The sequence below is a fragment of the Prionailurus viverrinus genome, chromosome A2 (assembly GCF_022837055.1).
Source record: "Prionailurus viverrinus isolate Anna chromosome A2, UM_Priviv_1.0, whole genome shotgun sequence".
Taxonomy (NCBI): domain Eukaryota; kingdom Metazoa; phylum Chordata; class Mammalia; order Carnivora; family Felidae; genus Prionailurus; species Prionailurus viverrinus.
The window spans coordinates 68719560-68745355 of record NC_062562.1 but is presented as its reverse complement, the minus strand read 5'-3'; the positions used below and the strand labels follow the sequence as shown (position 1 = coordinate 68745355).

General features: G+C 40.8%; 1 protein-coding gene across 2 annotated transcripts; it reads right to left on the bottom strand.

Moving 5' to 3' along the window:
* On the bottom strand, nucleotides 1–25796 carry VSTM2A (V-set and transmembrane domain containing 2A). Of its 2 annotated transcripts, none has more exons than XM_047850515.1 (5): nucleotides 25718–25796; nucleotides 23755–23921; nucleotides 22565–22615; nucleotides 19395–19731; nucleotides 1–89 (listed from the first exon to the last, which is right to left on the bottom strand). In XM_047850515.1, exons 1-5 carry the CDS (start codon nucleotides 25794–25796, stop codon nucleotides 1–3), a joined length of 723 nt encoding a protein of 240 aa, XP_047706471.1. The 2 variants fall into 2 exon arrangements, with proteins under 2 accessions (XP_047706471.1, XP_047706472.1); XM_047850516.1 differs by lacking the exon at nucleotides 1–89 and adding an exon at nucleotides 135–214.

The window sequence follows — 25796 nt, the reverse complement described above, 5'->3', positions numbered from 1 at the left end:
TTAGAGAACAGTGGGTGCAGAATGGTGCTTGGAGTTTAGGGTCAACTTTGCTGTCCGCTCCGTAGATTTTACAGGCGATTTGCTCTTTGCTTTAAGAAGAGAAAGTGATATTGGAAAAAAGTCAGCACTTTAGATTAAAGCAAAGCACCCTTCACAAAGCCACAAACAAGAAGCAGGACAGAAAGTCCATGGCTTGTAGCTATCATCCTTGCACCTGCGGAAGAAGTTATAAGATATTCGCTCATCTTGAAGATTTCCAATGCTCCTTATTAGGCTGTTTTAAACACATACATATATATATTTAATTAGCTCGCCAGCTTGGCTCTGGTGCTCATGAATGTCTTGGCATGCACTGCAAATAACAACACATACAAAGTATTTCAGTCCCAGGAAGTTGGTCTTGTTTGTTTTGTCTGTTTTCAAACAATGCCATCCCATGGTTGGGAACACTGAGAGGAACAAATCCAAATACTCTTCCCTCAAGGAATTCTTTACGGATCATTCCCTATAGTCATTCCGTTATTCCTCTATTGGTACCGAAAACACACGTAACCTGTTTTACTACCGCATAAGCACAAAACCACAGGAGTATACCCAACACTGAGAGCAACAGGCGTCTCGTGGGTGGGGAGAATTGTGTTCTGGGATGGGTGCGTTAGGGGCATTTTGTTCTAGAGAAAGATCTTTCTTAATTGTTTATCTTGGAGATCTGAGGAAAAGTTAGTGCTATCAAGAGTTGGAAATTTTTGAAAGAGCTTGGGGAGAATGTAAGAGGGAGAACTACATTGCATTTTTGTATTTTATTCTTCATGCATTTTGTACAGTAAGCTTCTAGCTAATTATGTATGAAATACCTTTATTTGTAAGAAGACAAAAATGTGATGAGGCTCAAAGTATTTTCTTTCGTTATTTTTTTTTGTTATTTTTTTTGGTTTTTGTTTTTTTCTGTCTTTCTTTTTTTTCTTTTTTCTTTCTTTCTTTCTTTCTTTCTTTCTTTCTTTTTTTTTTTTTTTAATTGGAGAAAGGTTGAAACCATTCGAAAGGATAAGGGTAGGGAAATTCACTCTTTGGAACATTTCTGCTAACGCATGTTCAGGTCCACATTGGCAATGATAAACATTGAGGCAAAAACACATGCTCACATTTAGTAGGCCAAAATTACCATTTTTTGGTTAGGTCACTGCCATTGATCGTCTTGTTTGGTAAGTGAGCCATATATTTAACACAGTATCTCCACACAGAAACCTAGTGCCTGAAGACCCCGAGGTTAATGGTGAGTCTCCAGAGAGTGCCTTCACTCAGGCTGGGTAAGAATGTTCAAAAATGCAAAAGTGATAGCGTAGGTCATGTGCAGCTCTAACCACAAAGATCATGCAAGGGAAATATAGTCAATCTATGTAGAACTGTTAGCATCAGAGCTTTCCAAAATTAAATATATATTCTTGTTAGCTTTTGAAGAGAAATTCTTTGACATGGACTCATTTAATCAAAAAAAAAAAAAAAGGAAAGAAAAAAGAAAGAAAAGAAATGATTACATGACTCCTTTAGTAATAGCTAACTGCTTTTGACGTGACGCAAAGTATGTCGGGTATTGAATAAAGGTTTAAAAAATGCTAAGAGCAGTAAAACAACTCACTCTTCAGAGAAGGTACTGTGTGAAGTAATAGTTTTGTTTTCAGCATGGTCACTGCAAGTTGGTTCACACTTGCTCAACCTGTGTGTGTACCATGTTGCCCCTTTCTCAAATAGTCAACCCTTCAGAGGAGATGTCTAAGCCCGCCATTCCCCAAAAGATATGAAGGGAACAGCTACTGCATTTCGACCCAACACTTCCAAACATACTCTGTCCAGCATGTGCAAGTTAAAACAAGATTGACACAAGTAGTATAATTAGAAAGAAACTCAACTGTAGACCATAGAGTATTTTAAGGCTACTAAATTTCTGAACTGCCCTCACACAGGCAATGTGCCATTGTAACATGGTACTGTTTTTGCATTTGTTTGTTTTTCAGCTTGTAATCATTCATCTGCTCTAGGTACATGCATTTCCTAGCATATTTCTATTAAATGAAATGTATTGCTGTCAGGCCAATTGTAAAACTTCCCTCCTTCCCCTGTACGTTAGATTCGACAGCAATTTTATCATCAAATCACTGATCGTTTTTCTCTTCTTTCTGTTTTACGTCTTGAATGAAGAGATATGTGCTCCTTTATCTTTGTAATCCCAAAGATTTAGTAAAATACAAGACTCTTAAATGCTGTCATTTGTCCTGTGTAGTTTTAACAAATAATCGTCATAGTCCTTTCTATTCAGATGTACACTATTCTGAGTACTACATTATTACCAAACATGTTATGCTCTTTTCTAGAGTGTTAATTTTATTATTATTATTATTATTATTATTTTGCAAAAAGCAAACTTCGGCCGCTCATCACGCTTTATTCTTATCTTCACGGATAGAAACATCTCACTTTTGTGAAGTAATGAGAGCCTGGACTGGCGTCGGGAGCCCTGAGTTCTAATTTCCTCTGCTCCCTCTCGTTTCTAAGATCCCAAACAAGATATGTATTTGTTCTACGCTTTCAAAATTGAGCCTAGCGACCATTTGTGTATTATTATTATTATTTATATTAGTATGACATTGTGCTGGGCTGCCTATTTTGCTTTCTTTGGTTTCTTCTGCCTTATGCCCAGAAGCAGGTTAACGTGCTATTTCCTCATAGGACCATGAATTTAAGCCACTCTTCCCCTCAAAAACCCTACATCCACTTTGTGTGTCCGCACCAGCTAGCTGTTATCTCCCGCCCTCTGAACTTCACAGTGTATTGGCTTTGCCTCTCCAATGGACTTAACATGGCTTACATTGACCCCTGAAAGAAGAATTCATTATATTCATATCTTATCTCACGGATTACATTGCAAGCTCATTAAAGGCAAGGGGCAAAACTTTAGCAATTTTTTTTTATGACTCTCAATGTCTAAAACAATGCCTGGAGAATTTTAAAACTTTTGTGTCCAACACAAAATACGCTGTAAAGAAGAGATATCATTATCTCAATTGTGTGAAGAAAATGCACAAGAGAACATGCCCGGATGAAGAGCAGGCTAATAGAACTTAAAAATTTCTCTATGACTCAGAATGCCATTTCGTAATGTCCTTTCACTTCTATTTAATAATGACGACTTCCGTTTGGTTTTATGCTTAAGATTTCCATGGTCTCTCTCAGGTGTAATTCCCCACGCCTTTGTAAGACAGGCAAGACATTTTCTCCATTTTTGCAAATGGAAAAGTCTAAGAAATCTTCTTAGACGTCTAAGGAGTGCAGGAACCTAGCTTCCAATTCTCAGCTCTTTTTAGACCTCATGCAATACCCATTGTCGCATCACCTTCACTGAGATGTGGACAAGTAGGCATTTCTCAAGAGGCTGACTGTGACAAACGAGTCTGGCTGAGGAGAAATAGGAAAAAAGAAAAAAAAAAGAAAGGCTTCAAATATTTTGTCTTAACCGTAATTATTATTTCAGAGAAGAACAAAAAATTCCCTCCATTGCTTTTAAAAAAACAAAACGACCTGAAAAACTACCAATCAGGGCACGGCAGTGAGACCTTGGCATTGTCCGCAGTCCCGTGCAGATGGTGCCCAGTTCTCCTGCATGGTGGAAACCACTGTTGGGTTCAGCTCAGTCCTGCATCTTCCTGCCTCATTTAACTCACTACAACTTTCCAGACGGCAAAGTGTGCCCTGCCCCTCTGAGGTGTCTGCCAGATGGAAGAACTTAGCTCCCTGTTAGCACCTTCCTTTTTAAACTAGTCCATCTGTACTGCCATCTCTTTCCGGCACCCACGGTCAGGAGGCTGGAAGGCACTGGGCATATTTAAAAACACGGCATCACTCTTCTCGTTCACATCAATTCCCAAAATGACTACCATGCATCGGGCCTCGACGATGTGTCAGGGAATTTGCATACCTTGTCTTAGTTCGCCCTCTAGACAGTTCTGTATAGTAGACAAACAGGTCAAGAACATGCAACTCAGCGACCTGGAATAACTCACCCTAAGTTACATGGACGATAGGTGGTAAAGTACAGAAATGAAGGAACAGGGAGGCAAGTCAGATCAGCTTAGAAGGACACAAGTCAATGGGTTAAGCGTCCTGCCCAGAAGCAGGTCTGACTCTGGATTTTGGGTCAGGTGGTCTGTGGGATCAAGCCCCAAGTGAGTCTCTGTGGTGACAGCACAGAGCCTGCATGGGATTCTTTCTCTGTCCCTCTGCTGTGCACACGCATGCACACGTTCTCTCTCTTTCTGTCTCTCTCTCTAAATATATAAATGTTAAAACCAACCAACCAACAAAAGGATTGGGCACCTGGGTGGCTCAATCAACTTCAGCTCAGGTCATGATCTCACGGTTCATGGGTTCGAGCCCTGCATCGGTCTCTGTGCTGACAGCTCGGAGCCTGGAGCCTGCCTCGGATTCTGTGTCTCCCTTGCTCCCTGCCCCTCCCCCACTCATGCTCGCGCTCTCTCTCTCTCTCTCTCTCTCTCAAAGATAAAATAAAACCTTAAAAAATTTGTAAAAAGGACATCCTTTTTTTCTGAAACTCCCTAAGGCAAACAGCCTTGCTCCATGGTCTCCACATCTGTTACATCAAGATGTGAAGCTATTATTTGTATATACACTAATCTTTTCAGAGAAAATGCACTGGCCGTAACATACTTCAGAGCAAAAAAAAAAAAAAAAAAAAAAGTTTGATCTAAAGTTTCTTTCCCAACTCTAAATTGATAAATATTGGATATTAAAACATCATCAGGCTTTTAGTTTTCCCAAATATTAATAACAAGTAAAGTTTGTTTTGCTCTGTATAGTGTACCAACTGTCCAATGACATAGTATTTTAACCTTTTCGTTTTATAGACTTTTACAGCTTAAAGGTTCATCCAGATTAACTTAAACATTTGAGTAAAAGGTGACTCCACCATCATTCTTCCATGCCTTCCTCTTTCTAAGAACTTCTTTTTTCCATGAGTGTCTCTGTGGCTCAGTTAGTTAAGTGTTCCACTTCGGCTCAGGTCATGATCTCGAGGTCCATGAGTTCGAGCCCCGCATCAGGTTCTGTGCTCACAGCTCAGAGCCTGGAGCCTGTTTCAGATTCTGTCTCCCTCTCTCTCTTCCCCTCCCCACCGCTCGCACTCTGTCTCTCTCTCTCAAAACTAAGCATTTAAAAAAATTTAATGAACTTCTTTTTTCCAAGTTGTTTAATTCAGATTGATAGCCTAGGGCTAAAAAAGTTAACTTGTCTACCAGGAAAAAGCATTAGAAGAGGCTATGGGTATTGAATTCAAAGAACCAGGTGGAGCGTTTAGACAACTGTCTAGACACTTTATCCCATCGCAATTTTACCAGCTCTTCAAATATCCACTTTTCCTTGGCCGTGAATATTTTCTGATGGATTAATTTCCTATGTGAGTACAACTTTTCATTGGTTTAGATACGAAGAACAATCGCAATTCAGGGCATCTGTCTACAAATTTGGGCATAATTCTCTCCTTTCTCTTGTTTGAGTATCTACAGGAATTAAAAGGAACAAGAAAAGAGAAAGAAAACAATTTGTCTCCAGTTGTGTGGCTCCACGGTCTTACTCCAGTCTTTATTTTGTGAAAGTGAATATTAGCAAGGTTTATCATCTGAACAAACCTAAAAATGAAAATGCTCCAATAAAAAAAGGAAGCAACTGTCAAAGATTTTTTTTTTTTTTTGTCTGTAAGAAGGCCAAGTTTATAAAGCATGAGTGTCCATTACAGCTCTGGGAACAGACATACCCTTTGACATACTTCTCTTTTATTACAGATTCCAGTTTTAAGAAATGAAAATAGCTGTGTGAGAAAATTTGGGCTAGCTTTTAATGCAATTTTTATTCAGGTTTGCACATACTAAATCACTATTTAAGGGGAAAGGTCAAATAATAGAATGATTTTATCCTATAATTTTTTGAAAAGAATATCTTTTTATTAGAATTCTTACAGATCCAGTGCCAATTTCTTCCAGAAATCCATTTTTTAAAAGAAGTGTGCTTCATTTTGACCTAATACATAAATTGCCTATTTTACTGTGCCCCAGCATGTTGGCAGATTAGCTGTTTAAATTTCCTTTCCTGCGTTCCTTTCGTCAGCAAATTTACACCTCTATTCTAGTTATGAGGCCTCTTATTGGAGCTGGGGGAGGGGGTGGGAAGTGAAGTTGCCCAAGTACTCAAGATCTGACTGACGAGATGATACGCCATTCACCACAGAATTTTCGAGAATCTAGCCTTGGCAGGATTTCAGGATTTCTACCTACCTTGTACGCTGACTTGAGAAGGAACATATAAAGCGATGGTGCCTCCCACCTGCTAAGGCCATAGTGCATCTCACAACCCACTTTCATGGTAACTCATTCATCCAGGTAAGACTGCTTTGGGTGCAGACCGGATGATGATTACAATGGCAGCAGCTAATATTTCTTGAACGTTTGTTATTTCTTGACCTCTGCTTGGGATCCCATGAAGTTACGATAATCATTTTGCTACTTAAGGACCTGACTCTCTGTGCTCGAGTTTACCCAGCCAGTGGGTGGTGCTGCAGACATTCAAAACCAGTTCTGTTTCACTCCAAAAGGTAATTTGCATCATAATTTCCTCCCGTGATTCTTCATGCCTGAAAACTCTAGACTCTCTCAATTCTGCCTATTAGAAATATTAGGAAATATGAGCTGTTTTGACAAAATGGAATGGAGAACAATATAAATTAGTGGAAAACAAAATGTTCTCAGAGTGAGGTTTTTAATACTACATGCATTTAATAACTCCTTTGATGCATGAATAAGAATGATTTATTATTAGCGTCACATCCACCAGTATATAAATAAATGCTGCAGAGAGGTTGGCAACTCTTTACCCACGGAGTTTAACTATCCTTCCTGCATGTATGTTTTCATTATTAACTAGCTTATTCTTTATTCATAACACAAAGGTAGATATTAATCCACATCTTGTTGGTATGATCACAAACCCCCTGTTAGGGACTGCACACACATGTGGTTTTGTTGCAGTTTGACAGTGTTGTTGAACAACGCCACCTTTCCCAAAGAGCTTAAATAAGCACATTCAACTTGGGGAATGTGAGAGGAAATTATGAAGACAACTGGGATCAATGTGGAATGACCTTGCGTCAGGGTAGGCTATGACTGTCTGCCCTGAGTGAGGAAGCTGATACAAAGAGCACCACAGGGGCTCCTGGGAGGCTCGGTCAGTTAAGCATCTAACTCTTGATTTTGGCTCAGGTCACGATCTCATGGTTCCTAAGATCCAGCCCCACGCTGGGCTGCATGCTGACACAGCAGAGCCTGCTGGGGATCTTCTCCCTCCCTGTCTCTCTGCCCCTTTCCCCATCTCTCTCCCTCTCCCTACCCCCCCCCCCACTCCGCCTCTCTCTGCCCTGCCCTACTCTCTCTCCCTCTTTCTCTGTCCCTCCCCAGCTCTCATGCTCTCTCTCTCTAAATAAATAAATAAATAAATAAACATTAAAAAATAAGAGTGCACCACAGCTAGAATTATTGACTACTAAGTGAAGAGGTAAGAAAGCTGTATTTTCAGATTTGAGCCATCATTCACTAATTGGTGAAATAAAGAATCTGTTGTTATAGATCACCCTTCCCCTAACATCACCAGAGAAGAATTTCTCGTCAAAGAAACACATCTCATATTTTTACAGAAATGGCAACTGCGGCACTCAGAGTGAAGAAACAGAAGTCAAGGAAAGACAAGGAAAGAAAAATAGCTGCGGAAATGTGATTTCACTTTTCACTTATCCTCTTACATAAATTGAAAAGTAAAGATTTCAACAAAATTTACACAGTAATTTGCCTACATTTAAACATCACCTTTGGGGTGCCTGGGTGGCTCAGTTGGTTAAGCGTCCAATTCTTGGTTTAGGCTCAGGTCATGATCTCATGGTTTGTGAGTTCGAGCCCCACATCTGGCTCTGTGCCATTGGCACAGAACCTGCCTGGGATTCTGTCTCCTTCTCTCTCTGTCCCTCCCCTCCTTGTTCTCTACCTCTCTCTCTTTCTCTCAAAAGTAAATAAATAAACATTTGGAAAAAAAAATCTTAAAAAAATCCATTTTAGTTGTACAGCAATGTTTGCTTTTGAGGAAAAAATTATTTGAGTACCTACTGCCCATAGGATGTAGAAAAACCTTGGGGCACCTGAGTGGCTCAGTCGGTTAAGCATCCAGCTTCGGCTCAGGTCATGATCTCAGGGTTTATGAGTTTGAGTCCCATGCCAGGCTCTGTGCTGACAGTTCGGAGCCTGGAGCCTGCTTCAGATTCTGTGTCCCCCTCTGTCTCTGCCCCTCCCCTGCTCACACTCTGTCTCTCAAAAATGAATAAACGTTAAGATCTTTTTTAGAAAAACATCAATTATATACCTTCAGAAAACACACCTATTTTAACATAAGAAACATGTTTTGAGACTTTACCCATATATTTTCTAAATTTGAGCCCATGGTTTTATCCTTTTCCTTAATCCAGCCATTTCAAAATTATCTAAATTATAGTGTTTTACAAATTATCCTCAGAACAGAAATGACCTTAGCCATCAGAATTATGTAATTAACAGAGATAGTTGAAGCATTTAAAATCCCCTTTATCTAGGCATGTGCATACAAGAAAAATATGTAGTTGCCAGGACCGCTTACACAATTTTAAATACATGAATATTGTTGTCATGGTATGTAATGAAGCATGGTCCAATTGTAATTTCTAATCCTCTCTCTCCATTAATACATAAGGAACCTGGGGTTCTTTTCTTATAGATTGACTGAATTACATAAAAAAATCATGTAACTTGGGGCGCCTGGGTGGCTCAGTGGGTTAAATGTCAGACTTTGGCTCAGGTCATGATCTCTCAGTCTGTGACTTCGAGCCCCACGTCCAGCTTTGTGCTGACAGCTCAGAGTCTGGATCCTGCTTCGGATTCTGTGTCTCCCTCTCTCTCTGCCCCTCCCCTGCTCACACCCTGCCTCTCTCTCTCTCTCTCTCTCTCTCTCTCTCTCTCTAATTACATGCTAAATACAATATTTAGACACTGCATTAACACCAAAAATATCTAGACATAGTTCATATCTATAAAATACTTATATTTTCAGATTGTTTGAAACTGAGTTTTTACATTCTAAAGGGTTTTTCTTTCTATTTAGTACTTGTGATCCTATTGTTTGCTCCCTACATGTAGGGTTTTCAAAATTAACCATTTACATTGCTAAGAGAAGTGAGAAAAATTAATAAAGTTATTTAATCAGAAAAATTAAAGCTCAAATGTGTTCCAGGGCTGAAGAAGATGTTGCTGAGATTGTGTCTGTAACACAAAACATAAATAAAACAAGAAAAAAAGCAGTCCCATAATAGACCCCCTCCTTGCGCAATGCCTAAGACCTGTCTACTTTAAAATATAGAGTGATTGCATTACTTAATCTTTATTAAAGTATTTTTGCCTGTGAAGTTAATAAAATTGCTTCATGTAATTTCTTGCAGTTTACTTTTTCAACAGCTCCACAGTCATCAGCTGCACGGAATAGGGAATCCTAACGCCTAGTTTTACCATTGGCTTTAGTTCAAACACCAAGAGTTTAACCTGTCTTGGGTTTGTTTTATACATATAGGGTTCTAAATTCATGCAAAAATGCTCTCTCAGGCTTTTTAAAAGACATATTAAATAAAACATAATTATCATTTATAAATCCTCCGGGGCACTAATTTTCCTTGATAGCCCCAATGACTGCACCATTATTCATCACTCTGAAATCCCTCTGAATTGGGGGCCGAATGAGTCATGCTATTGAGAGGAAAATGATTGCATGATATGTAACTTATGGACTTTATATGAGTTTGATTAGTTTCATCAAAATAAATTTATCAAGATCGCACTCGTTATGTTCAGAAAAATAAAAAAATAATAATTTGACGGTCAGATTATCCATCCAGCTCACAGGAAATAAGATGCAGTGTTCTTAACTTTGATGCTACTAGAATTTCTGAGAATTCCTACTTCCATGCTAGGACTTCTAACGTATGTGTGCACACACGTGTGGACGTGTGTATAAATATGTGCACGTACACATACATGCATGTGTGTATATGTTTTTAATTTGTCATGACCTCCACAATCATACACCATTATTTTACCTTGCCTTTTTGTTTTTATTTGTTTAATATATTTTATTTGTTTGTTAGTTTGTTTTCTCTGTCATGAGTTGCCTGTCACTGGACTATCTTTAAATCTGGGAAATTTTAAATGATGTGTTTTTCCCCCCAATATAACAAAAGTAATAAATTATCACCATATAAATGTTAATTATACACACAAAATAATTAAGCAATTAAAAATCATAACATCTTGGGGTGCCTGGGTGGCTCAGTCGGTTAAGTGTCCTACTTTGGCTCAGGTCATGATTTTGCAGTTTGTGGGTTTGAGCCCTGCGTCGGGCTCCGTGCTGAAAGCTCAGAGCCTAGAGCCTGCTTCAGATTCTGTGTCTCCCTCTTCCTCTCTGCCTCTCTCCTGCTCTCTCTCTCTCTCTCTCTCTCTCTCAAAAATAAATAAACATTAAAAATAATCATTACATCTTGACTTCAGACATACATTTTCATATATTTCTTGTCATTTTTCTATGCAAGTATCTCAGATTGATTTAAAGTTTTATATCCTATATTTTTGACTTTAATGTTTTGTCCTGTATCTTTCACATTATATTATGTGTTGAATCTTACCTAGTTTCATTAAAACTTGATTTTAGAAGCTGTGTAACAGTCACTGTATGGTTTTAACATTTTAACACATTCATTAAGTAACTTCCTTGTTGTTGGTCATTTGAGTATTTCCAATTTAGGGATGACCTCTGTAATAAGCATGGGTCTGGGCCTACTTCCCACTGATCTTTCTGGAATCTCCTCCCAGGAATATTACTTCAAGCACAAGTGGGCCACACAATCTAAAGCCCTGTGACTGATCTTTCCAGATAAATTTTTCTCCAGAAGGAAAGTACCAAGTCACCATGTAAGTAATCATATACCAAAATGCTTGAGTCCTTGTAACCTTGATGATACATGTTGATTCTAAAAATCTTTGCCAAGATTATATGTGTCAAGTTTGAAAAAAAGACTAGGGTTTTGACTGAGACTGCATCAAGTCTATAACTACTTTTGAAAAACTTGACATTTTTTAAATTGAGATCGTCCATCCAAAGACAGAGCATATTTATTCATTTATTGAAACCTAAACTCTCTGAACCAAGTGTTCCAACGGTCTTCATATTTAGAATGCTTGTTATTGTCTTTAAAAAGAAAACTAGATACTGTATATCTTTCGTTTTTGTTGGTACTGTTGAGAATTATTATTTTGCCCCAAATATTTTCTATTTGGGTATTGCTGTCCACACCCAAATAGGTTTAAGTGTATTTTGCTATCTCTAAGTCATTTAGAATGGAGTACATAATCATAGTATATGTAAAATTGATATTATTTTCTGCTCTGCTCTTTAATTAATTTGAGTTCATCTGGATATATATCCTAAATTATGACAATGTTTCCTTTTGTCACTTATTAATTAAATCAATCCTTTCTTAATTCTTGTATTTTTTAGTTCATCAGTATGATATTATTTTATGTAATTTTAGGGCTTCCCAGGCTTCTTATTTTCTTTCTTCCCTATTCATATTTGAGTTCCTTTGCTACCTTTTTAATCATAGTTACTTAATAATATGCTTCAATATCTGGTAGGTACAGAAAAAGGAACCAATCACTGCCAGGTTTACCCTGTAGTTAAAATACATCATGTCACTTACTGCTGGAAATGACCCTTAGGGCATATGTGTTAATATTTCAGTGTCATAAATAATGACTCCTGAGGTTCAGAGATATTTTGTACACAGCTCACTCAACAAACAAGCTGAGGGTTATTGGTTTACCTAAATCCATTTTATTTTTTTTCTCTTTTTAAAGCTTTTAACTAGTCTCACTTGTTTATGTTTTCAGATGTATGTTTAATTATTTTACAATTTTAAAAATTCTGAGGGTCATTTTTGGAAAGCTTGAAATTAATGAAAAGAGCAGCTGAGGTGTATAATTGTGGTTTCCAAATACATGTTGCTTATTCCGGCCACACAGTTCAAATTCCTAACAATCCTTTGGAGTTTTATTATACTTTACAATAAGGGTCTAGTTACAACCTTGGGCAAGACAGCTGGTGGCCAATATATTTAGTATGGTTATCTAGGGGGAAATTTATCATCAACTAATGGCATTGTGACAGAGTAAAAAAGGAAGTTCTGAAATTATGCACAACAAAACATGAGCCAGGAATGAAGACTCAGTCTTCCTTCTTTAATTCATCGCCTACACACACTCAATACACACACTCCGCCACAGTGGAGCCAGGTGGTGTAGACCATGTACTCTCAGGACTTCACGGTTCCTAATAATCATCATCATAATAACAACGCACATGCCACAACAGTCTTATTAATACAACAACTAGTTATCATTTATTGAGGGCTTGATCAATGCCGAGCTCTCTCTGTATCTAATTTCATTGAATCCTCAAAACTCGGTGAGGATTATACCATAGTTTCCATTTAATAAATGAGGATATGGAGACATGACCAGCTTTGAGTGATGGACATGAGATGGGGACGGACGTCCTCCTTAAGTGCTGTGCCTACTGCCCCTGCTGGTGAATGCCAAGGCAAGAGGCAGAAGGTCTAAGGAACATCTTCCTGTTTATTTCTACCCCTTGCAGCTGATATGAATGCACCTGTGGTAGCTATAGGTGGCAGCAGCGATCCTTGGGAGAAGGAACCCTGCATTTTCTCTTTTAAGATGTGTGTTACCTTGGCCAACCGAACTAAGTCTTTCCAGCAACTTCTCAAACCTTTGGTCATCTATCCAGATAGCTGCTTCTCTGGCAGCTTTCTGAAATCTCAAGGATCATGCAATCATTAGAGACAAGAGCTTAGAACCCTGACAATTCTGCTTTATGGCTCCGTAATTACAGAGCTCCTGGAAATCACAGGTAAACCTTAATGTGTCCAGTCGTGCATTGAAAAGCCCTCCCAACATATAGCTGGCCCTTGGTTTTATAGAGCCAGATAGGTACTGAATTTCAATGAGTGAAGTATGGTTTGCGAGAGAATTTAGCCAGTATAGACTTTTAATCTACATAATTCCGGTTCAAACATGGCTCGAGCAGATTCCTTGGCCAGTATTATCTAAAGCACTGCCTCAAATCTATTTTTCATCTTATTCATAGACACTTGATTTACATAGCAGCCATTTAACTGATAGAATTACGATGATCAAATTAATTTAACCTGTGTAAGCAGCCAAGTTGGATCATTTAAACCAAAATCAACATTGAGGTCTAAATCATATCATGGGCTTTCTACCTGGATGCAACGCACCATTTCCTCATATTTTAAGTGAGGAAAACAATCTCCTGCAAGCCCCTCAGCCCTTCAGCTGCCCCCTCCCATCCCCCCACCCCTACCCCCACCCCCACCCCCACCGGCAGCTTTGAATCCTGTTTCAGGATCATTCTTACTAGATCTGGCCACTTTTGGAAAGCAGCCATGTTTATCGGCAGCAGGGGAGCTCCAGGAGCTCTTGGCATCTAGCAGCTGTAGCAAGGCAGCTGCCTCTCAGTGTTCAGGTTCACCTCCTGGTGAAAACACAATCATATTTCGGAGTTCAGAGAATCAGCGTCCCTGCTGAGTGACTAGAGACTCCACACGCGGAAACAGAACTACCCCTTAACCAATGGCCAGATTTCCTGTAAGTGCCAGCTGCAGATCACGGGAGTGAAGAGAACAGCTTTGCACAAGTCTATCTCTACACTGGAAAATAAACGATGGCCAAAGGCCAGTTTCAAAAAAAGGATTTTGTAGCATCGAACACATGCATGCCTATCTCCTAGGAAACGATACAAAATTCTTTCCTCGCCTATAAGAACTTTGTACAGCTAATGATTTTCGTAATTTGCTGCACATAAAAATACTTCTTTCTGGTTCTCGATTCAGACTTTCATTCAGTAGGTCCTGGGTGGAGTCTTTGAATATGAATTTTTAACCAGCTCCCTTGGTGAGTCTGGCTTAGGTCGTCTGCACTACACTTTGAGAAACACTGTTTTAGAGTCTCGTTCAGTTTTGGAATAGTGGCAGTATTATGTACTTATGCAAATATAATTATAAGGAAAAAAACAACAAAAACAAAGATTTACTGTCCCTCTCTGTTTCCCTTTCCTCCAGCAAACATGAACTCCACTTGTTCCAGGCACCTGATGGATTGCAAATGCAAATTGTAATATTTGGAGCCTACGAGTTATAGTTGGGTGACCGACTATCCCCTGAGCCTGAGGCTTCCCAGTAGGGCAGAATCCAGCCAGGAAAGGAGGAAAGCCCCAGGAAAAATTCCTACACTACACTACAAGGCACAACAATGGCTTCAAAGTTAAGTGTAAACAAGTTGCTTTGAGCCCTGAAAGAGGAAACAACCAATTCTAAGACAAAGGAGGAAGCTTTATAAAAGAATTTGCATTTGAGTAGGAACTCAGCAAAGAGGGAAGGGCCCACGCAGGGAAAACACAGTTGCAAAGTCACAGAGGTAAAACAGTATCTGAAAATGTTGCAGAAATACCAATTAAGAAGATTATGGGCGTGAGGATTGGGAAAGCGGGAGCAACAAGGCTGGAAATTACACCACGCAAGTTTGCCATGGTGCTTTGGAAATAGTAATTATATCATCCTTGCTCTGTTGTGATCTGTTCGATGCATTAGAATTTAAACAGGCAAAGTATTAGGAGCTGTTGCAAGAGATGCTGAAAGTGAACAGGCTCCATCTTGAGAACAAAGTCTCTATTGGTGGAACAGGAAAAAAAATGCAGTTGTTCAAGGTTATCTTAAAGAGACCATTTGGAGGACTAAATAACTGATTCATTATGGCAACCGGAAGAAGAGGAAATAAGAACATTTTCAAGATTTCCACAAGACCTGTGGATGGTGATCATGTTGTTAAAAGGATTGGGGAACCCCGGAGGAAGAACATTTCTTTTTGGTGAGGAAGCTAAGATAATAAACTCAGTTTTGAGTTGTTTGCGTTTGGGGGCCTAACCTAGATATCACTGTGAAACAAACCATTCTACAACTCTTTATTATTTCTCAGGAGTTAATGTCAGCTGGGCTCAGCTGCAAGGTGCTGGTTGAAATAGCAGTGAGGGCTGAAGGTAAAGGTTGGCCCGCTTGGGCTTCTGTCAACTCAGTAAGGCGGTCTCAAGGTAGCTGTCCTTTTATGACGCCTGGCTTCTAAGAGGCCAACAGCAGAAGCTAGAAAGCCAACAACAGAAAGGCTAGGTCTCTCGACTGGGTGTTGCAGTGCTTGCATAACATTATCTTACACCTTCCTGTCTAAGTGTCTCATGCCAGCCGGGCTGGGGCGGCGGGGGGGGGGGGGGGGGGGGGGGCAGGGAGGAAAGGCCCCAGGTGTCAATGGGTGCAGTCAACAAAGGTGCAGCCCTCTCTACCCTGCCACAGTGCTTGTAGAAGGCACATGTGGAGATGCACTGGGGGACCAGAGTGAACCGCAGTCTGGCTCTCCAGAAAGAAATCAGAACTGGAAACAGGGGTGGAGGAGTTTTCTGAGGGAAAGTTAGCAGTGGAAATCCTAACAGTGGATGAGAAGTTCAGGGAGTTGAGAATGGAAGAGGTCTACATTCAAGAGAGGCGTTTTGGGGAGAAGCCAACAAACGTGAAACTCTACCAGCCAATCAAGAGGACACGGGAAGACTGATGTTCCTAGCAACTGCGCAGGACAAGACAGGGGAGGTGAGGGGACTGGGCTGGGGACTGACTGCAGGGCTGGCAGGGAAGGAGGTGCTAGGAAGGCGGAGTGGGCGCCGGCGCCCCCTGCCGGATGGTGGTTGGCGGCTAGTGCCTTCAGTCCAATTTGCCAGTTTTCCAGGCATGGGGAGGGGTCCAGCAGCCAGGAAAGAAGAGAGGGACAAAGGGAGGACTGGACGGTGGCCTGTGGGGGGCACCTTTGGCTCCTGGAAGGGGGATGAGACGGGAAGAAGCAAGTAGACAAGGGTGTGTAGAGGGAGGTGTTTGGGGAGGTGCGAGCGCTCCAGTACGTCTGGGTGTTCCCTGTGAAGATGGAAGTAGAATCAGGAATTTCTTCCTCCTCAGAACATCTACAGGACATTTTTTCAATGTCAGTTATGGGTGCACAAAACTGAAGTTCAAAAGAACTGGCAATGAGAAAACAAGGGGTTGCAAAAGCCAGGTTTTGTCTATCCATTTGCTTTATCATTTTCCCTCATTATTTTGGTTTTAATTGTGCATTAATCAAGTGAATTGGAAAGGCGATGTCATAAAGATAAACAGTTTAAAGCCGGAGGGTCCAGTCACATGCTCACTAACTTTTGGAAAAATGGGACTAGCTATATTAAATGATAGTTAAATGTATCTTTATCTTGTGATACGTAGATGGTAATAGGCTCTTTTTTCATCTTTTTTTTTTCATGTATATTTCTGTTTTTAGGATAACTGGTTATAATTGTATGACAATTTGAACATTATATCTAGGTATATATACAGAGTTACTTTCAGTTAGTGCTTGTCCTACAGAGAGACAAAAATCCTTTGACAGAAAAATACTATGAATTAAGAGTTGAGTAATTCAGCCTAAATAATTTACTCAACCAAGTCAAAGACTATCGTGAAGAGAAAAGGCCAGATAAACCAGCCTTTTGTAACCCAGGTTAATGTTACAGTGTCTTATGTACCATGGATGAAGCATGCCTCCTGGTAGCGAAAATAGACAAAAGGTTACTATCTTGGCTGTAAAAGCAAGATTTTAATTTTTGTGTCTTCATTATGTCTTGCCTTTAATAGAACAAGGGGGAAAAAAAAGATGCATGATGAATGGAATTTACAAATACTGTGTTTGCTCACAAAGAGAGGAAGTATGTCTCCCATTTTTGTGTCATTGTGCCTGGCGTAGAAGCTCTTGGAAGGATGGAGAGTGAATAAATGAAGCATGGGTATTGAAATCAGCTTTATTTGGACATAACCTGGAAAATTATAAAGCAAAATTATAAATCAGGATGTAGGTGTTACAGTGAATCTACTATATAAATATCCATCCCAGATACTGTATTGTATACAATAATTGTGCAAGCTCAAAAACTTACACACATATAGAATGGGTGGCTGGGCAACCCCAGCTTCTGAAGTAGTTAAAAAATGTTACTAAATGTATCAAAAATATTTTCTAGTATTTCTACTGGTAGAAAAACATAGACATGAAAGATTTGGATATATTTCATATTAATCTTTGCTATAAGCAGATGGCTTTGGATGCATATCTGGATGCTTATGCATGAAGTCTACATCCTTTCTTCCATATGCATATATCCATGCATATCTGGATGCATATCCATGGATGCATATCCATGAAGTCAGCATCCCTTCTCCCACTTTGCTTTAGAGAAAACAAGTCAAGCTGGTGGTGTGGTGGAAAATAAGCGGTGATTCCTACTTGAAAACTGTTAGAAGATATCTAGAGTTCTACCATTTAGCTCCAATCACAATACTGAGAAAAATATATTAAGGCAAGTTAGCTATTTTGAGAGTACGTTACTTAATCCAAAAGTAAATAATTTAGAAATAGAACATTTCATTCCATGCTTAAAATCCTCCATTGGAATAGGTAACCCATTTGATTTTATTCAGTGGAACAGATTTATGATCTCTAGTTTGGAGTAGTCTATGTAGGCTAATAATTTCACTTCCATGATTTGGAGTTCTCCCTAATAAGGTTGTAAACTGTCTGCTGAGGCTACTCTAATTTTGCATATAGTGTCTACTTCTGTTTTTATCTTTGCATGAAGGGGAGGGGGACAATGTCTCCAAAGACATTGAATCTCTATTAAATAATGGATACAAAAATTCTAACCACTAGGGGTGTGTGTGTGTGTGTGTTTCCGTGTGTTACATATGCATATGTGTATATACATATGTATACATGTACATATATATGTACATATATATTCTAGCTGTGGTCTTGTTTTTTAACTTGGGAAACAAAAGAGATGATAAGGAGGAAAATGAGACAAAGCCACACAAACTGAGCCTTAGAGAGGCTAAGGGGCTAAGCTATTTATTCATCAGACTGGCAGAAACTGCCAGGACCAAGGCAAACTCACCCACATTTAAAGGCGATGCAAACCCCCAGGGACCCTGAGTCAAGCTCTCCACACATCATATCCATTAGCACGTGATGAATAAGAAGGAAGCCTAGGTTGGCACACATTATCCTAAAAGTGCTGTTCACCAGCAAATATTTAATATATATGTACACATGTATCTGAAATTATCCTAATGAAATGCCCAGGTTTTTGTATTTGACGGCTAAAGTGACCTTGAATGTTAGCAGTGTCATTTGCTACTACCAATAGTAGTATCAATACTTCTTCAATGATAAACGGTGAAGGGAAAAACTTAAAGAACGATAAATTATTTTTATGCTGCCTGCATCCTGTAATATTACGTCAAGTGTTTGAACAAAATACAGAACAGTCACGGGGTCGTGCAGGGGACTGCTCATTCCAAGAACCCTTTATCCCCCATCAAGGTTAAAACTTCAATGAGTTTCCATTGGCTGAGTGATTGCATAAATTAATGCTATTCAGAACAGCTTTAACTTGCACAGCTGACTTGGGAAATGTGTGACTAAGCTCCTAAATTGGCATCGAAGGCACATTTGCGGGAGTTGCCGAAACTCTGCACTACTTACTGCCTTTCATCCCCCCTCACTTCCTCCCATTATCATTATCACTTTCATCACAGGCAGCTGAAGTTTCTCCTTCAAAATCAAAAGCCCTTGGAGAACAATCCTGCCTTCAAGCTAGGGGCCGCTGAAAATGTGTTGTCTCTTTCATTTACATTTTGATTAAGTGAAAGTCTCAATTTGGGCCATTATCGATACACAAATCTGTAGAGAAAATGAACATGCATTTATAATGCGACCAACATGACATGATTTACTGTTCTTCTAAGGTGTAAATACAGAAGGAAAAAAAAAAAAAAGTCCAGCTCTTAGGTCCTCTGGACGTGTACACGGCCAGAGACTAACGGGGTGACTCACGTCCTCTGGGAAGGCCCCGCGTGCTTCATCTGGTCATCATTCCAACTGCACTAGGTCTCCAATTTTAAAACCATCATACATAAACCTGTCTACTCTACTTGACCGATCTTCCTGTGGGAAGGTTTGTGAGTGGTAAAATGAAAGGCTCAAAATGGGTTTCCATACCTGATTGTGGACTTTGTTTGGGGATTTTGGCTACCGCTTGAGGGCTGGAGGTGGAGTGCATTCGCTGGTTGCCAGAGCTGTGGATGCTGCTGGGAATGGCCAGTGAGACATTCTTGCGAGGCTTCATATCCTGCAGCCACATGGGCGAGGCTTCAAAGGCCTGCATCCTCCTAGCATGGCTGTTGGCATTGACTTTCAAGTAGGCCTGGGCTTTGTGTTCCTGCAGCTCTCCGTAATTAGCGTCTGTCACCCTGCATTCATACAAGCCTTCATCCTTTTTCCTCACTTTGGAAATCTGAAGCTTGTGAGAGATGTCATTGCCTTGGACTTTCACTGTCTGAAAAATTGCAGGTAGAAAAAAAAAAGTGCTACATCAAATGATTTTGTTCCCATACGTGCTCCTAAGCTTGCTAATGTTGGAAAATGAAAGGGTCTTAATAGCCTCGTAGCCACAGTCAGAGAGCTATTTATTTTCTCAACAGTCAAATACGAAGGTCGTATTTATCCCATTGCACTAACAACTGGCTTCACAAAATCATGGGGTAATTAGTTCAATCCGGCCAACGCCAGAGTCTCTCAGCCGTGTGGTCCCCAGATCCTAGGTTCCAGGTTCCGCCTGGTTGGCTCCGTTGAACGAAACACGGACATAATAAGGTAAAGGATATAGTTTGCACCGCCTCTTGTCATCACTTCAGGCTACAACTCTGAGAGATCACAAAACTATGTTGTTGGGGACACCAGGGTTTAAGTGAGAATGTGTTTTTATCCCCACATTGGGGATGCCTTACTAAAGGTAGTGACACAAGGCTTAAATATTAAGTATTCTTCTCAAATGTTTGGTGCAGGCTTACCAACAGTCATGGGGTGGCATGACTTGGGGTGCAGATTAATATCACCTGGTCTTATGGGCAGAGTACATTCTTCTGGCCATGATAGGGTCTTTATGCTACTGGAACTGGAGAGGCCATCAATCAGACGCTGGTTTGATTTTCAAGAGTGAAACCGGCTTTCTTATTTCTTCTAATAATTTTGATGCCAGATTAACAGCAAAATTATATATAATTGTAATATGTAAGATTATATATAATTTTATATTATGTCAAATCTACATATACACATAGATATCCATAAGCGTCTTTATCAGACCAGCTAGATTTTATATACATCATCTATTATCCATGATTGACCGGATGATGGATTTCATAAGACACCCAGGATTTAAGGCCTTGGATGATTTTGAAAGGCAGGGAAAGAAGTGAAGAAGGCATACACTTTCAAATGCCCCAAGTAATTAAGAAAACTTGGGGAGCGCTCATCTGTTTTTACCTACAGAGTTGTATACAGTTTCCAACAGTTGAACCATAACCATAGTATGTATTTATTTGTATGCAAACTTACTTATAAATATACTAATACTATAAAAATAATGGGGACTAATCATTTCAAATATAGTCAGTTGAGTCTCCTAATAAAGTTTGAAATAGTTGGAGTACTTATATGATTATTTTTTTACAGTAAACTGAGATTTGGGGGTTTGGATCCGTGATTCTCAGCACTGATTGCACATTAGAATCCTCTAGGGAGCTGTTAGAAAATGGTCTCATTTGGATTAATGTGGAAACATTAAGTCTGCATCTCCAAGAGGTGAAGCTATCACAATGTTTCATAAAAGAATACCTGAGAATTCTGTTAACAACCGCTGGTTTAAGACACATGACATGACCAAGGTCACCTTGTAGGTAAACTGGGAACCAACTACTTTCTACCTCAGTTTATAACGAGAATTTTTTGCTGATTCACTAGATTTTATTAACCTTTGGCATAGATAATACTGTTAGTCGCAGTATGTAGTAGCTGTGTGCATGACCGTGTTTCTTAACCGCATGCTTCCTTAGTTCAGGATGTGGGAAGCTATTTTTCTTACCGCTTTTTGGAAGATACAGTCGTGGGTGAAGGGTGAAACCTGACTAGTCAGTAAACAATCCAGCCACATATATATGTAAAATGAAATACTTAAGAAAAGTATTGTCAATAATTAATTTTACCCGTAAGCCTTTCTAGCATCGTGTGAAAACAATAATTGTGTGATAGCATAATAATTGAATTAAAATATTCTAAAGTCGATAAGTTTATGAAGGTAAATTGTAGTTTTTGGTTTATGTCTTATTTTTGTTTGATATTTGCTTCCATGTTTAGATTATACATTTACATTTATTTTACAAAATATTAGTTTCATATTATAAAATTATAGAATATATAAAATATTATGTATTTTTATAAAATACATGTATTTTATAATTTACATATATCAGTGTTTTATAAAAGAATTCCTAAACACATATATACGCTAAGGAGACCTTGTACTTACTGATTATACAACTATTTCATTTCTAGTAATGGAATCTTCTTTATTATTTATGAATGAGCTAGGCAGTTCTATCAATATAAAGTGATTGTAGGAGGTTTCAATTGTGGTGTAGTAAAAAGATACAATTTTCTTTTTATTTCTAATTTCACATAGAGTTATTAAAAGTAATAATCAGGACAGTCGAAATACATCTTGATATTTTCAATAGGTCAACCTCCTCCACTATGTTTTATAAATATATTGGGTTTGGCTTTATATGATTTTGAGCACTGGCATTAGAAATACATGGCATGCATTATGAATCACATTGAAGATTGAGTGTTTTCAAGACAATTTCAACATCCCGTTGGATGCTTTAATTTTTTCCTGCCTAGGAAGATTTTCATAAGTTAGTGTTTTACTTCCTATTAAAGGATAATTCTTTCTATGATTTTGAATGAAGATTAGCATTGCAGTGCTACAGGCTTACAACTATTTACTTAACTGTTAAAAAAGAGTGAGAAAAAAAGCGTCACACTCTTTGGCCTGCAAAATGAGTCTTTAGTAATTGTTTAAATACTTACGATATTAAAGTAAATAATTTTATTGTGTCATCTTTAAATCGGCTTCAATTTTTTTTGGGACCCAGTGAAATAAGAAAGGGAAGACTGGTTCTCGTCCTGCGTTCGTGACATTGCCCTTCTCGGGGACAACTAGTTAAAAGGCTTTTTAAAAAACCTAAAATTCACTCATTTTCACCTGGGGCCTGCCTGGCAGCTGACAAAGGCACGCGCCCCCTGTCGCCTGTCGCTGTGATACTCACGCTGATCTTGGTCCCGTCGTTGTCCGGGTCTCGGTCGGGCACCAGCTCCACCTGCGGGAGAAGGAGACGACGCTCAGACTCGGGACCCCCACGGTCCCCATCCGGTCCCGGGGGCGGCCGCGTCGAGCCTGCCCGACGAGCCCCGAGCGGGGGCGGTAGGACCGTCTCCGGTGGGGTGATTCAGAAAAGAGACCGACGAGGGCGAGCGCGGCCCAGGCCACCGCGGCGCGGGGAGGGGACCGCGCGGGGGCGCTGCCGAGTCGCGCGCGCGGGGAGGTGGGTCCCGGACGCGCCGGGCCCGCGAGGGGGCGCGGGCGCGGGTGGAAGTTTACGGGGACGGGATTCTGCGTCTTAGCCCAGCCTGCGACCCCTCTCTGGGGTCTCTGCCAGATTTTCTTTTTTATTTCCGCTCCGATAAGGCCGCCGCCTCTTTTGCTGAACTGTTCAATCTCTGCTCGGACCCTCTTTTCCTCTCTCACCGCTTCTTCCCTTTTCCTCTTCTCCTCCTTTTCCCAGCCCTGCTCCGTTTCTCCACACCTCCCTTTCTCTTCTCACCCCACCCCTCCGCCCTCCTCTCCGGGGTGTTGAGGAGTCACCTCCGGGCCCCTCCACCGTTCACTCCGCATCCCTTCTCCCTTCCGTCTTTCCTTCTCTCCCCGCCTCTTTCCACCGCCCCCGCCTTTCTTACCCCTCTCCGTCGCTCCCGTGCCCGCCTCCACTTACCCCTCCTCTTTTCCCTTCTCTCTCCCCCTCCCCCAATCTCTTTTCTGACAACCTCAGTCGTGAGAACTGACGCTGTGTGTGTGTGTGTGTGTGTGCGCGCGTGTGTGTGTGTGATGGAGACACAGAACAATCCCTCCCCACCCCACCGTCCCGGAAAGGGGAGGAGAGTGTCCTGGGATGTGTCAACACAGCAGTCCCGGAAGGACAGCTCCACCATCGCCAGTACTAAAAGGAGGAAGTCATTCCCAGTTTTAACTGGGGAAGACTCCACAACAGGACGTCCTCCTTGGTTTTAATGTGATATCAGCAGGACACATTCCTGCTCACTGTCTGGTATTGCTGGCGTCAGTGGCGCTAACAGAACCACGCGGGCCCCCGGGGGCGCCCCCTAAACTGGACACCTAGAGGACTAAGGGGGTGAGTGGGACACACTCAGGGGGGCGTTGCGGAAGACGGGACTCCGTTACCTGCGCACCAGCCACCTCGGCCCCGGGCTCCAGGTCCTCGGGCCCCCGCAGAAACCACCACTGGATCTCCAGGTACACCGAGGCAGAGCCACTCTGGAAAGCGCAGGACATCTCCACATTCTGCCCCTCGGTCGCTGTCACGTTCCGCGGAAACTCGGTGAATTTTGCTGCAAAACAGAAATGCATCTTGTTGGAATGTACACACCACTCTCGTCAGCTTCTCTTTCCTTGAGAGCTCGCTACATTTTTCTTGGACTTAAAAATCAGGGCAACAAAACCCCTCCGTGACATCTCGGACTTTGCCTGGCTCCCCAACCCCCCTTCCTTTGCCTCGTTCCTGTCTCATTTTTGGGATCATGCCTAAATAACTTTGTTGTTGATGAAGTCCAGATAATGGAAAGGCTAACAAGCTTGCCAAATAACTCCCCTCTGTTAGCCAAGATGCCCACATACCTTTTGTCAGACTGCAGCATTACCCAAAACTTACAAAGGGATTCAGTGAGCTACATTTTTGACAAATCTGCCAAGCTGATCTATGAGGAGAGCCTCTTGCGCTAAGTTTCTAAACAATCTGTGACTAACTGGATGTTCATATAACAGAGAATGGATCGTGATTACCTGTCAAAATGCACCTTCCTGATATATCAAAACAATGGTTAGCGATTGCGATGTTAAGACCACAGCAGTGAAACAAGTTGCACACGTTCTAAGCTGCGAATATTTCTTTCTTTCCAGATTCACCTTTGTATTTGTTCTCATCAAGCCATCACGCTGCCAATTGCTGTACATCATGGCATGTAAGAATCACACCCTTCATTTGAGTTCAGATTAAAGACTATTTTGAAGCCACCAGAGATATATTTTTTTTCAGTCTTTTCACTATCGATCTTGACACTGCTACTCTGCACAATTCAGAGTTAAGATGAAACTCACGAAAATGAAATGTTCCCTTTTCCCCAAAGGCATTTCTTCAACATGAAATGCTTTGGGTGTTTGTTCTTATCTTGTCTAAGGGACACTTTGCAAAGAACCGATGTTTCCCTGAAAGTAGTCTTAGGGAGATTTGTGGGTGATGGAGGTGCACAACTACAACGCACACTCATGGACAGGACTGGGGGGCTGTAGCACTGATTTTGGGTGGGTGCACCTTCCCCCCACTTTTTAAAGAGAGGCACCATCAGTGTCTCTTTTCAAAATTTTGTGAAATACCAAGACGATCTCTACCGAAGTGGAACCGTATTTATACTTAAAGGAAGTAGCGGATGTTAAAGAAGACATTCGGCTCTGAAAAGGACTTTTCTGTTTCAGCTCCCAGGAGGAAGATAGCATTTCTGCTTGCAGAAGTGATGCAGTCTTCTGGCAGCAGAGATGTGATCTGTTCGTGGTGCTGAAATGATCACTGCAGCCTGCGAAGTCCTGAACAACTGGATTCAGCAGGCTGCTGCTGTTTGTGATGCAAGTCGTGCCTTTTTATGGGTCCTCAGAGGAGTCTGTCCTTTGATAAACACACATGCAAACGAAGTCGCAAGGACCCAGAGAAAGGAAACTCTAAACCAATTCTGCCTACACTGAGGACTGGCAATGGAGAGCCCCCCATCCCCAGCTCTGTTTGTTTGCGATGATTATGTATGCATGAGTGGTTACCCAGTGCATGCACACAGATACAAGGCGCACATACACACACACACACACACACACACACACACACACACACCCCTGTGTCTGCGCTTGCACAGGAACCCACTTCACTGTCAGGCACCAACTAGGCTTGCTCTCAAATCTAGCTTGCCTACTATTTAATAAACTTTAAAGAAAAATGCCAAACAGAACACTATTCCACCGTTACTTGCTAAGAATCTCACATCTCCTTGGCCGTTCTTTGAATGTAGAGAACACACACACACACACACACACACACACATTCCACAAGCAAATGTATATTTGCCAATGAGCACACACTTACCTTGAGAAGAGAGCCCTTGTTGTACATATAAAACGGAAAAGAAAACAAATCCAACATACGCCAAAAAGATCCCCATCAT

Coding starts and splice junctions, on each gene's coding strand:
- VSTM2A (XM_047850515.1), bottom strand. CDS start 25,796: ATGATGGGGATCTTTTTGGCGTATGTTGGATTTGTTTTCTTTTCCGTT. Junction 23,922..25,717: donor ACAAGGGCTCTCTTCTCAAG/GTAAGTGTGTGC, acceptor TCTGTTTTGCAG/CAAAATTCACCGAGTTTCCG. Junction 22,616..23,754: donor CCGAGGTGGCTGGTGCGCAG/GTAACGGAGTCC, acceptor CTTCTCCCGCAG/GTGGAGCTGGTGCCCGACCG.